Source organism: Chrysochloris asiatica, unplaced genomic scaffold, assembly GCF_000296735.1.
Source record: "Chrysochloris asiatica unplaced genomic scaffold, ChrAsi1.0 scaffold00138, whole genome shotgun sequence".
Lineage (NCBI taxonomy): Eukaryota > Metazoa > Chordata > Mammalia > Afrosoricida > Chrysochloridae > Chrysochloris > Chrysochloris asiatica.
In genome coordinates, this window is record NW_006408656.1 from 3,678,864 (window position 1) to 3,692,714 (window position 13,851).

At 47.7% G+C, this 13,851-nt stretch overlaps 1 protein-coding gene across 1 annotated transcript; it reads left to right on the plus strand.

The window, feature by feature from the left end:
* The first annotated feature begins 4,065 nt into the window (after positions 1 to 4,065).
* Positions 4,066 to 12,535, plus strand: KRT71 (keratin 71). Its single transcript, XM_006870001.1, has 9 exons — positions 4,066 to 4,576; positions 6,729 to 6,943; positions 7,581 to 7,641; positions 8,098 to 8,193; positions 8,552 to 8,716; positions 8,835 to 8,960; positions 10,418 to 10,638; positions 11,564 to 11,598; positions 12,336 to 12,535. Exons 1-9 carry the CDS (start codon positions 4,130 to 4,132, stop codon positions 12,533 to 12,535), a joined length of 1,566 nt encoding a protein of 521 aa, XP_006870063.1. The 5' UTR covers positions 4,066 to 4,129.
* Positions 12,536 to 13,851: the final 1,316 nt, after the last annotated feature.

Sequence of the window (13,851 nt, forward strand, 5' to 3'; positions counted from 1 at the left end):
GAGTTCCTTCATAGAAATCTGGGTGATATAGTGAAGGGCGTGAAGGGTAGATGAGGGTGAGGTGTGGGAGTTTATCTTCTGTCTTCCCCCACCAGTCCCTGAGTGAGGCCTCTAAGAGCAGGGGCCACTGTCTCCCCTAGCCCCTAGTATTCCCTAGATCTCAAGGAAAGCAGAGGCAGGCCTTAGTAACCCCAGTGAACTGTGGATCTGAAGTGGTTTGCTTCAACTTTGTCCCGGACTACCTTTAGCAAAATACAAATGCTCCAGAGCCCCACCTGGGCCCACCCTTCCTGTGGGTGGCCCCAGATTCTCCTCCTTCCTCTTCTATCGTGGTCCTCATCAGCAACACTGGGTGTTTCATTCCTAATAGGCAGTATCAGATGAACCAATTCACACTAAGGTACTAATGACTTGTTAATAGCTTGATGAGATGCTTCTCCCGGAGACACCTGTTTTTGGTGGCACCAGAGACTCACCCCTGAAAACCTTATAGAGGGTGGCTAGGAGTCAGAACCAAATTTTGGTACCTAATAACAACAGAGACTTTCTGAGAGCAGTCAACTTTGTACTTTCCTTCCTACCACTTGGTAGGCACTCAATAAAGTTTCAATAAGTGGTTTATTACTGATGGACTTAAGTGAGATACCATCTGCAAAGAGCCTCCTACTGGTCCTTTGACTTAGTAAGCACTTTTTAAATGTGGCTATATTCATTCATTCATTCATTTATCTATTATTATCATTATTTCTGATGGAGAATTTTCTAAGATCAAGGATGGGATGAACAGAGAGTTTCTTTGAGCCTGCCTAGGACTGCAGACATGATCCCTCCCTGTCCTCTGTCATCAGATCACCCTGTAGGGTGACCCAAAAGAAAAAGGAGAGGACAAGCTGATTTCCTCATTCCACCCTACTCTATTGCTAACAACTGACAACTTTTATTGAACATTAAATATGTTCTGGGTACTTCCTGAGCACTTCACATGAATTAACATATATAATCACCACAACAACCTCTTGAGGAGTTTATTATCCCATTTTTCATTGGGAAAGCTGAAGCTTGGAGAGGTTAAGTAAAGCTGTCCTATTGAGTGGGGAATATAATTCAGATGCCTGAGGAAGACTGTGACCTGAGGAAGAGCTAGTACCACTTTAGGGTGGAAGCAGGCCCAGAAGTGTCCTTAAGACAAGCTGTCTCTGTTGTTTGGCTGCTGTCTCAACAAAGGACTATTCCCTAGTCACCCCACACTGGGAACCTTGTGTTCTGAGGCTGGTCCTAGGCTTGGAGGGAAAGCACTGAGGGAGGAGTTGGCTAGGTGATATAGGACCTTTACCCAGAACCCAGATCATCCACACAAGTAGCACTGGACAGAAGAGGTTGTGATACAAGGAAAAGGAGATGGGTCTCTGGGGTAGCTAACAGATGGACTGAGGGGTTGTCATGCATGTTAGAGAAACATACAGTCAGTAAAGTAACACATAGGGGACTCGCATAAGAGGACACAGTTCTGAGAGCTATGAAAGTCCTGAAGCATTGTACCACAAGCTCCTTGTATCCCGAGCACTGAGGGCAATACCTAACGTGATTAAGGTTTGTAGAAGGAAGGAAGCAAAAAAAAAAAAAAAACAAAAACAAGCAAGAACGGAAACAATATACGAGGTAGTCTCTGTCCTGGAGAAGCCTCCACTCTCCTTACAAAGGAAAACAAAAATGACATCTGTCATGACCTTCAAAAGAACCACGTGGAAGCTGCCCACACAGTCCTTGTCCTCCAGCACACACCAAGAACATGCTAAGGGCGATGAGGAGAGCTCAGACCTGGGCTATACTGATCCAAGACTTTCATAGAGGAGACAATATGGAAGAACAATGGAATAAGAGCTGGAGAAGAGGAAAGAAGGAAGGCTGGATGGAAGATGAAGAGGAGAGAATGAAGAGGGAGGCAGAGAAAGTACGAAACAGAGAAGAGGGAAATTCTGGTGACTTAGATAAGAATAAAGAAGGCAAAAAGTAGGGAAGGGAATGTATTCCAAGTCAATCACTTAAATCAAATGAGAGAGGGTCCCAGTCAGCCAGGCTCCAGGTCCCAGTCCACTGCTCCCTCCTGTGTACCCACAGCTCACCCATGGGTCCCAACAGGGATCTTTGATCAAGGATAATCTCTAGCCACAGAGCTGGGGACTGAATAGGGTCACAGAAGCAATGACACTCACTGGAGAGGTACCATGGAGGAATGAGGGCCCTGAATCATGGGCCCATCACAACAGCCAGGGCCCCAGGATGGAGGAATAGCAGTGGAATCAGAGGACAAGTACACAAGATTGTGTGGAGCAGGATGGCAGTGTTTTCAGCCAGAGCCATTTGGAGACCTGAACTCCTAGGAGGGTCCAGCCAGCCTGTGATCTCAGCTCTTGCGGGAGCCAAGGCATTAACTGTTGTGTTAATAGGGACTGCTTCTTTTTTATTTGGTAAATATATGTGTGGCAAAGCATTTGACAACGTTCACATGTAGAGTTCAGTGCCATTAATTATGTTCATGATGATGTTATTAGTTGTCATCGAGTCAGTGCCTGTTCATAGTGACCCTATGTATAAGTGAATGAAATGTTGTACATTCCTGCCATCATCATCTTCAATTGGTTTGAGCCTACTCTCATGGGTACAGTGTCATTCATTTCCTTGACGGTTTCCCTCATTTCCACTGATCCTTTACTTTACCAAACATGGTATCTTTCTCTAGAAGTTGGTCTTTTCCAATGAAATGTGCAAAGCAAGCAAGACAAAGTCTTACCATCCTCCTTCTAAGGAGCATTCCAGTTGTATGATTCTTGTCCTCAGGTTGACCCCAGTCTTATTAGCAGATCTACAAAGACAGGGACCGAAATGGTGAGATGGGGCACAAGGAATCTTTTCTTGAAGCCTCTATGAGAAAAACAAGTCTCTCCCTTTGCTTCCTCCATGTTGCTTTTGTGGTGATTAAGTGTCATCCAGTCAGTTCTAACTCACAGTGACCCCATATAAGGTTTAAGAGGAATGGGTGGTGGGCTTGAAGCACCAGCCTGGGGTTTAGCAGTCCAGTGCTTATCCTACAGAGTCACAAGAAAACTCCTTTCTTCTCTATGTTGTTTTTCAGTGCCCTTGAGTCAGTTCTGACCCATAGAGACCCTGTGTAGGGTTTCCAAGGAAAACTATTGAGCTTGAACCACTGACCTTGTGGCTCAAACCAACTTTACAGTCCAGCACATTAACCCACAGAGCCACACCAGGACTGCTTCTCTATACCACCTTCCGATCTAACCTCAGAATTTCTCAGCCACCTTCCACAATGCCATTGTCCTTTCCTTTCCTCTTTCTCTCCAACCTTGAAGAGTGAACTGACTCTTAAGATAAACCTCCAGTGTGCTTTATGTTAGGAGTTTGAGAAAGGTGAAGTGTGGAGACCACATTCCTTAGGGAACCTTCAGAAGCACACAACTCTCATATGCCCATGGCTAGCTCTAAGTTCCATGCCCCACGCCAGGAAAGAGGGTCATTCCATCCCTAATACTCAACCCAGAACTGCTGTCCTCTGTGGGGTAGACCATCAGTGGAAGAGGGGTGAATGTGTGAATGATCTACCTATTTCCAAGGACACAACTATGGTTAGAGCCCCCAGATACCCTGCTCAGCGGCCTCCCTTAACCAGGGACATCTGTCTATGTCCATCTTACACCTATCCCTTAAGCCCCCAAGTGGAAGCCAAGAACCCTGAGAAGATTAATCAGCATGGGGATGGTGAGGTGTCAGCGACACCCCCCTGGAGAGGTTAGGGCCCAGGGCAAATTACCCTCTAACAGCAGGTTAATTAGTTAAGACCCAAATTACATGAGCAAGGCTTGCAAGCCCAGCAATTTGAAGGTTTCGTGTTGTTTCAGAGGTGGGGAGAGCTTGATATCTAACTCAGCATAGAGAAAATGACTTCTTGCTCCCAGGCAAACCAAACCCACGAATTAAGCTCTCGACTGCCTATCCAGGAGCCCCAGTGACAAACACATATAAGGGGACTGGTCAGTCCTCACCACAACCATCAGAACCTTGTGGGATTTTGGCTTCTTCCCTCCTGTGTCTGAGCTCCATCTTCACCAGCAACATGAGCCGCCAATTCACCTGCAAGCCTGGCGCTACCGGCAAGGGAAGCTTCAGCGGCTGCTCAGCAGTACTCTCTGGGGGAAGCTCAACCTCCTACCGGTCCGGGGGCAAAGTGCTTAGCGGGGGCTTTGGCAGCCGGAGCCTCTACAACCTGGGGGGTGCCCGGAGCATCTCTCTCAACGTGGCCAGTGGCAATGGGAAGAGTGGAAGCTATGGGTTTGGCCGGAGCCGGGCCAGTGGCTTTGCTGGCAGTATGTTTGGCAGTGTGGCCCTGGGACCCATCTGTCCAACTGTGTGCCCACCTGGAGGCATCCATCAGGTCACCGTCAACGAGAGCCTCCTGGAACCCCTCAATGTGGAGCTGGACCCTGAGATCCAGAAAGTGCGTGCCCAGGAGCGGGAGCAGATCAAGGCTCTGAACAACAAGTTTGCTTCCTTCATTGACAAGGTGGGTCTGCTAGGAGCTGGGGAAACCTCTGCACATCCTTTCTTTTCTCCTCTTGTCATACAAGGTTTTGTTAAAGCAGGAGGATTGAGGCTGAATATGGGGAGGCACTGAGGTACTTCCATTTGACAAGGCAAGTGCTTTCCTAGTCAGGGTGATCTGTGTACACTTCTCTGGTCACTACTAGATGAAACTAATCATGGACACCAGCAGGAGATCCAAAGGGAAGAAACCTGATCCTTAGACTCAAAGCTAGGTACCACTGCTAAACCTGGGGCCATGTAGGTGTGTGCAGAAAAGGCCAGTGAGAAAGAAGCCACCAGAGTAACTGAAAAGGGTTGCTCTCCTTCCATAACTTGCTGACCTTGGCCATCAGTTAGTTAAGCAGTGGTTCCGGAGCACCAGGGTGTGTTCATCCCAAGCCCTTTGGACTCAGATGTTTCAGGGGTGAACTTGCTTCATTGGTTAAGGGCTTTCTCAAAGACAGAGGAATGCAGTTTTAAGGAGCTCTTCAGAGTGACCTAAAGTCAGACCTGGCTTCCGTCCTGCTCCTACCACTTGTCAGCTATGTGGTTTGGGGAACAATTGAGGTCTCCATTTCCTCATCTTTAAAATGGAAACAAGAGCCTTTTTCTTGGGGTTGTTCTCAGGTTTTAAAAATAAAATGCTTGTGAATATCTTGGCACATTGTAATATGCTAAGTACTCCAAAGTGGTGGCTATTGTTATAATTATTCTTATCTCAGGAGGGATGGAGAAAGATATGAGAAGGGGAAGAATCAAAGGACTGGAAGAGATCTAAAGGATCATCAAGTCCAGATAAGCTCCTGACTTTTAAGAAATTAGTGCACTTGTTTTGCAGATGAGTCAGCAAAGGCATGGAGGTAAATGCCATGTCCAAGGTCATTTGGGAGGGAGGGAAAGGTGTAGTTGGGCCTCCTGCCAACCTTAGCCTCCTACCTCCAGATCCAGGACCAGAGGCTAAAGGAGACTGAGGGCAGGTCAACCTAGGACAAAGTTATAGTTGAGAGTGTCACATGGCTATCACAGTGTAGCCTCCCTTTGCAATTACTAAATGAAAAAAGTTGTTGTGAAGTGCTGTAGAGCTGGTTCTGACCCATAGTGACCTTGTATAGGTTTCTGAGGAGCAGCTGGTGAGTTTGAATCACCAACTTTGTAGTTCAAACCAACATTAAGGCCAAGTGCTTATAAAGTTTGTTGTTGTTACATGCCATTGAGTCGATTTTGACCCATAGCAACCTGGTATAGGGTTTCTGAGGAAAGACTGGTAAGCTTGAACCGACTTTGCAGTCCAGCGCACTATCCACAGTGCTACAGCAGGACTCCACCTGAAAAGTTAGGACTTGTTAAATCAAACTAAATTCTGAAGGCTCTGCGGAAGATAGCTGCTCAGTGAATTATCACACCTTCATCTTGACTTTCAGATAATTTCCCTCTTGTTTGTGTTTCTGACTTTAGAGAACAAAATCTTATTTAAATGGCAGCCATGCTTATGTGGATTAAGACAAGTCAGGTTATGAAAACTGTGGCTCCTAAATCAAGCAAGAAAGGTCTGTGCAGACCAGCTCCCTCTTGTTAGTTTTCCTGGCCTCAGTGAGGGACAGCAATGAAAAGGGGTTTCTATCCACATGCCATGTTTCCTCTAGGGAAGATGACTCTGATAACAGGAATTCAGGGGAGATGGGAGAAGCTAGAAACTGTGGCTTGATGCAGGAATTTAAGTACCCAGAATTCCCCACTTGAACTTTGGCATGTTATAAAATGAAGAGCAGATTGCCTTCTTCAGAGTGGTCTTTCCAACACGATGAACCTTACCTAGTCTCAGTCCTGGTACTTCCAGATTCTCCCATGTCCTGAGCTGGTTTGGCCATTGTTGGTTCTGGATGATTGGGAGCAAATGTTTAGATTCAATCTGGATTCTATCACTTGTTAAAGTTTTGGACCTTGGAAAGTTACTAAATTTCCCTGTGCCTCAGTCTCCTCTCCATCAAGTAGAGGTAATGATCCATCCACCTCAAGCAGCTGTGGTGCCGGATGAAGAAGCAGTGTAGGTGGAGCGTTTTGCACAGTCCCCTATGAGTGACAGCTGTTACAATGTCATGGTAGTTCAATAGTTTCTGGGTTTGGGGCTCTAGGTGCGGTTCCTGGAGCAGCAGAACCAGGTGCTAGAAACTAAGTGGGAGCTGCTGCAGCAACTGGACCTGAACAACTGCAAGAACAACCTGGAGCCCATCCTAGAGGGCTATATCAGCAACCTGCGGAAGAAGCTGGAGACTCTGTCTGGGGACAGGGTGAGGCTGGACTCGGAGCTGAGGAACATGCGGGACGTGGTGGAGGACAACAAGAAGAGGTGAGTGAGGAGACACCTGTAATGGGCTGGCTGAATCTGAGTCTCTCAGTCTCTCTGAGCTCTTCCCAGGGGCCTGGGTATATCCCCCAGATTCTGTAGCAGGAGCTTGAACTTTTGGGAGGTAGAGGACAGTGTTCTGCATCACACTGAGCATGGTGATTCTAACACACCTCTGGAACTTGCTCCCTGTCCTTACAGCCTCTAGCATGGCCCCTGGACAAACATCCAGTCCATTGGGCAGTTGTCAGTGTATTCTTTCTAGCTCTGGGATAAGGGACTCATGGGAGAATCTGTCATATTCTCCCAGCACTTCCATGTCCTCTTTGGTAAAATGGGGGTAAGTATATCTAACCCCCAGAAGTCAAATGCTGAGTGAGCAGCTTGCTTTCTCCTAGATTTCTCACGGGACATTCACCACACATGTTCCTTCCTCATCTCCAAAGCTGGAATTTTAACAATCTTATAAACTTGGTTGCCAAGTTCCTTCTTCCAGGAAGCCCCCATTGCCTAACTAGCCCCTCTGGTTCCTGTGCATCTTTGTCCGATCTGACATGCCACTCCTCACCCAAGGTCTTCCTGGGGCAAGTGATAGCTCAAATAAGGTGTATCACCTGACTTAGTCCTGGCATTCCCACAGGTATGAGGAGGAAATCAACAGACGGACGGCTGCAGAGAATGAGTTTGTGCTGCTTAAGAAGGTGAGAGCGAAGGCAGACCTTGATTCCTAGAGGCTAGCCTGGGACCAGGAGGCTCCACTCTCAGCCAGAAAACATGAATTCGGAAAGAGTGAGGAGAAAGGCAGAAAAAAAGCCACAGTGAAGACTATTCAGGAACAAAAAGGCAGGGATGATGATGATGAAGGTTTTTATGTGGGCATGGGTTATCCACAGAAAGATTCACAGAGAGGAGAGACACAAAGGGGCTCCCAGAGCAGCTAGAGAGGTCTAGTTCAGACAACAGAGGTTGATTGACAGCTGGCCTTCTGAGAGGAACAACCACCCTGGTAAAGGGAGTAGATACTTGGGCTGGGCTGGTCTGGGTCTCTTGCTCCTTCATCTTCTTTCCCATGTACCCCACAAAGCACCCAGTCTGCATGGGGCTTACCTTCTTGGGAAGCACTTGTATAACTGGCAGATGACTTGGGCATCTTCTAGGATGTGGACGCGGCATATGCCAATAAGGTGGAGCTGCAAGCCAAGGTGGACTCCATGGACCAGGACATCAAGTTCCTCAAGTGTCTCTACGATGCTGTAAGTCTGTCTCTCTGCTTCATCCATATAGGGACTGGATATAACTCTGTTGGGGGGCTAGGAGAAATCCAGAGGAGGGAGGGCCCCCAAGTTAGTTATTCAACTTCCGTTTCAACTCTAAAAGACTTCCGAATCTCCACCCTGTGGATAGGAGGAAATGGGTCAAGTTTCTCTCACCAAGGTAACAAAATGTGTCTGAATATGGCAGTGACCTTGGTTTGTAGTAGCCTTGGACTTTGACCCTTTAAATTGCTTTGACCCTTTAAATTGCTTTGACCCTTTAAATTGCTTGGGGGAGGTTGCTCAATGCTAACCTCAAGACAGTGGTCATGCCCAGGACCATCTGTTTCACCTGTAGGAGATCACTCAGATCCAGTCACACATCAGCGACATGTCTGTCATCCTGTCCATGGACAACAACCGCAACCTGAACCTGGACAGCATCATTGATGAGATCCGCAGTCAGTATGAGGAGATCGCCCTGAAGAGCAAGGCCGAGGCCGAAGCTCTGTATCAGACCAAGGTGAGCTTGGATGAGTCTGGGCTGAGTCTGATTATCCCCAGAGCAAAGCGATATCCACTCATGTGTCCAATCTGCCCTGCCCCCTTGATACCACCAACACCATGATTTGTGGTCCCAGTTCCAGGAACTGCAGCTAGCAGCAGGCCAGCATGGGGATGACCTCAAAAACACCAAGAATGAAATCACAGAGCTCACCCGGCTTATCCAGAGGATCCGCTCAGAGATTGAGAATGTGAAGAAGCAGGTAAGGGGACTGGTTGTCCATGGCCGGGGGTAGGTGAGCTAGAGTTCAGGAGTGGATAAGTTGGCTAAGGAAATTAGCCTGCCAAATCTCATCCATGAGTGGTAAAAGGCCAGTGATACAGCAGGGCATCCCACTGTATCACTTAGTCTCCTACTACCCCACAGACCTCTGCTTTGAATCCCTTTCCCTCAGGGAATCTTCTCTGACCCCCAGGCTAAGTTAGACCACTTTCCCCTACCCTCTCCTGCTCTCCTGGCACCTCTCCTCACCCTGCATGTGTCACACTTTTTGAAATTGCCTGACACCTCACCTCCAACTAGATCAAAAGGTTTTTGCAGACAAAGAGCTGGCTGCTTTGTTAACCCTTGCTTTTCAACATCTTGCACGGTGCCTGGCACATAATACACAGTGACTTAAATATCTGTTGATTTCATGACTGACAAGGAGAAATGTGCTCAAAGGCACCCATTCAAGTGCCTTCCACAAAGTATGAGGAATCACTGGGACCTCTCTCAAGAATATAAGCTGCAGCTTCAGCTTTAAGGAGATGTGGAGATAAGATGAACCTATATGATAGCAATAGCAGCCACTCAGTCATTTCGTCCAACTAACGTGGCAACAGTAATGAGGTTGGCCCAGGATCGGGCAGTGTTTCATTCTGCTGTGCATAAGATTGCTATGGGTTGGTGCCGACTCGGTGGCACCTAACAACAACCTTCACCATGACCCTGTGAGGCAAGAGCTATTATCCCCATTGTCACAGGTGAGGAAACTAAGGCTCAGAGAGGTTCAGTGGGTGGTACAGTTAGTGATCAGGACCAAGGTCACCTGACTCACTGACCAGTGCTCTTTCCACTATCCTCTGGAATTCAACAGTATCTCTGTGACCTTGGACAAGTCATTGAGCCTCACTTCACAGGGTGATGTAATGAATGAAGACAGGTCAAGTGCAAAGTGTATACCACTCATACAAATAAGTGCTTGGTAAATAATAACTACCCTGGGGAAATACCTTCTCTGTGCCCTTGTCTGTGGTCCCCTACACCAGAGTAGCCACCACTGTTGCACCTACCTACCATATGACAATGACCTCTCCTCCCCAACTTTTAACAACTTGAAAATAGGAAGCTGATCTGACACTTATTCATTTGATGTCCTCAGCACAATGTTGCTGAGTGGATGTCTTTGCACTCAGCTCAAGTGCTGAATTGGTCAGCATCTCAGGGGAGGAAAGTTGCATTATTTTTCCATCACCCCTAACATCTAAATACAAGCACAAGAGGAGAGATTTAAGGACGAGCTTTCCAGCCCCCAAAGTGGTAGAACAGAGCATGGTGGTATGAAGGGGTGCAGGTGGGCATCTCTGCCCCATAATCCTAAAGAACTGAGGTGATTCTGATGTAGATGACTTCAATAACCCCTTCTGGTTTGCTCACTTTTCCAATTCTCTCCTTCAGGCTTCCAATCTGGAGACAGCCATCGCTGATGCTGAGCAGCGAGGGGACAATGCCCTGAAAGATGCCCGGGCCAAGCTCGATGAGCTGGAGGGTGCCCTGCACCAGGCTAAGGAGGAGCTGGCCCGGCTACTACTGGAGCACCAGGAGCTGACCAGCCTGAAGCTGGCCCTGGATATGGAGATCGCCACCTACCGCAAGCTGCTGGAGGGAGAAGAGTGCAGGTGAGAGTGGGGGTGGTGGTCTGACAGGAAGGCCCCAAGGCTTTGGGGAAAACCAAAGGAGAATATCAAACATATCCTAGTCCTACTCCAGAAAAGATGAGTTCTTATGGAGTGAGGAGGGCGGTTGGTGACAGGAATTATGCTAGTAGTTAGTAACACCTATCAAAGAGTCCCTGGGGGGTGCAAAGGATGAACACACTCAGTTGCTAACCAAAGGTTAGAGGTTCAAGTTTACCCAAAGGTGCTTCAAAAGAAAGACCTGGTGATTGACTTTTGAAAAATCAGCCATTGAAAACTTTATGGAGCATGCTTCTACTCTGATACATACAGAGTCGCCATGAGTTGAAATCACTCTATGACAACTGTTTTTTGTTTTGTTTGTTTGTTTTCACTTATTTCATGCCAAGTACTGTACTAGATACTTTACATGGATTACTTTATATAATCCCTACAGTTCCCTGGGTGAACCTGGAAACACTGCTGTGCTCCACCACAGCCCTGTTACTAAAAAACAAAGCAGAAAAACTCATTACTATATTAGGCCCTCTCCTTCCATCTCCCTTACCTGTCCAGGTTCCATATGAGCTTGTCAGGAATGTCCTGGGGCAACCATTCCAGGCTCCCCGATGTTGTGGGGAAATGGAAGATCTAAGTGTGTGAGCCGAACACATGGAGAGTGTGCACATTGCACTTCATGCAAACTGTTGTGGGACTGCAGCTATTGTCAGGCTATTCCAAAGATTCATGGTGGACCTCAAATAGTCTCAGTTTCTTGTATCAAAGAGCCCTTGATGTGGGGAGTTCAGACCCCATGTCAGGCCTGCAAGGTCACTAGTTCTGAGGATTACCCTCTAGGCAGCCTCCACCCAGAAGCTACTATTGGTCTGATGACCGCTTTCTTGTGTTTTCTTTCTCTCCTTAACAGAATGTCAGGAGAATTCCCCTCCCCTGTCAGCATCTGTAAGTACTTACGTTGTTTGTCCTAAAATGGTAGAATCTGGGAACTGGAGATGATCTTAGACAGACCCTGTATGTGTAGATGAGGAATCTAAGAACCAGAGAGGGGAATGCCTAAGATCATACAAGCAAACACAGAGCAGGGTCAAGGCCAGAAATCAGGTCTCCAGACTCCTGGCCCAGGGCTCTGTCTTCCTTATCCCTCCCTCCATTTTCAGGGGATGGCAGCTAAAGAAGCTTATTGCCATTGGGGATGGGGACCCTAAGGCAATGTTGCATGAAAATGATCTATGGATCTGTGTGAGGTCAAGGGAACTGGGTTTGCGAGGTACAGTCAGATCAGGGCTGAGAAATCAGAGGGGGTGGAGGAATCTGAGAAAGGGTGTCCTAGCAATGAAGTCAACAGTAGTGGATCTCTGGGTTCAACAGAGAGGCTAATAGATGGCATGGTGGTGAGTGTCCTGAAACACAGATGGGTATGTTGATATCTGGACCAAGGAAACAGATCTCTGAGATTAAATGGAGCAAATATCTGCCCAATTGGGTGTAAACTGATTGGGTCAAGGGAAGGATGTGAAGGAGAGTGGTGTTTGGGGTCTATTCCCCAGCAGGATACTGGGACCAGAGCTCCACCCACCCAGCACTCTGAGACTTGCCCCATCTGTCCTGGGGATGGGAGGCCTCCTCAAGTCTAGCCCAGCTCTAGCTGCAGAGGTGCTAACCCAGGTTCTTTCCCACAGCCATCATCAGCAGCACCAGTGGTGGCACCTTCCGGCCCAACACAGTCAGTGGTGGCTACGTGGCTAACAGCGGCAGCTGCATCTCTGGCGTGTGCAGTGTCCGCGGTGGGGAGGGCAGGAGCCGGGGCAGTGGCAGTGATTACAAGGATACCCTCAGCAAGGGCTCCAGCCTGAGCACCCCCAAGAAAGCCAGCCGGTAGAGGGGACCCCAAGCCCTACCGTCACACCTGTGGCCCCACTCTGGGCCCAACGTTGCCCCTTCCCAGCCCCCGCCAGCTTTGTCTACACCCTGCCAGCCCTGCACTTGTACTTCTCCCAGCCTGTGTCTACCTGAGCCTGGACAAGACTGGACGACTCAGCTTGTGAAATGCCTGCCTGCAAACTCCCGGCATTCCCCTCCTTGGCTGTAGTCCCCTAGCCATGCCAACATCTTGGCTTACAGCCCTTCATCCTCTGCTCAACCTCGGGCTTAGATTCCAACTACCCTGCCAGTTCCCTGAGTCTCAGACTGAGGTCTTCTCACACACTGGAGCCTTTATTCCAGCTTCTGCCTGTGACAGGAGCTGGCTCAGTGTTCAAGAAAAAGACATGAGGACAGACAACCCAGAGTGGCCCAGTCTCTATTGCACCTTGACTCAGACCCACAGCTTATGCAGAGTTGGAGCAAGTACAACTTAGGGTCTCTTTCTTCACTCTCCTGCATGTAGAAACAGAGACGAGGAGGTACCTTTCTCTTTTCTGGTGTTCTTAAAGGCCCACCCCCTGTTGCATCTCCAATAAACAGCACAATCTGATGACTTTGTCTCTGAGTGTTTAAAGTGTGTGCATATACCTCAATTAAAATGCTCACATGAGCATACTCCACAAACACATGCAGATACACAGACACACAACATACAGATACACACAGATAACACATATGAACATTCACAAATAGCACAAACATGAGCAGACACACAAATAAACACTCATACAACACAAGTACATCACTAAGTAGTGCCTGTGTGGCCCTATTTCTAGGTTAATTTTCTCTGCTGAGCAGAAAAAGAAGAGAGTTTAAGGACATTCAAGGCAGTCGGGGTGAGAGTGTGGGGTCTGGGTGGAGGAAGATGCTTTGTGGCTGGTCTTCTTCTAGAAGGGAAGTGTGGAGCCCAGTTTGGAAGAAGGGGAGTGAGAGGGGAGACAAGCAGGGAGAAGTATGGGAAGGGGGTGTATGGAACTTGGTGTGTAACTTTCAACGACATCTTAGAACAGTCAGTCGTTTGAGATAAAAAAGGAAGCATTTACTCAAGGACAAAATTCAGAAAGGTTATGCAAGAAGGAGGAATAGAAGCCAGAACCACAGAGAGGAAGTAGGATCGTGATGTTACATTGTGGGGACTGTAGTCAATGACATGAAACACAGTGTGCATGAATTGTTGAATGGAAAACTGATCTGCTCTCTAATCCTTCACCTAATGAATAATAAAAAAGTTCCTTTGAAAAAAATAAATAAATAAAATAAATCCTCCTAACC

What these genes read in the sequence shown, in the direction of transcription:
- KRT71 (XM_006870001.1), top strand. Translation starts at nt 4,130, where the DNA reads ATGAGCCGCCAATTCACCTGCAAGCCTGGCGCTACCGGCAAGGGAAGC. An exon ending in GTGGAGGACAACAAGAAGAG is followed by an intron (nt 6,944 to 7,580) that starts GTGAGTGAGGAG and finishes GCATTCCCACAG; the next exon opens with GTATGAGGAGGAAATCAACA. An exon ending in TCAAGTGTCTCTACGATGCT is followed by an intron (nt 8,194 to 8,551) that starts GTAAGTCTGTCT and finishes TTTCACCTGTAG; the next exon opens with GAGATCACTCAGATCCAGTC.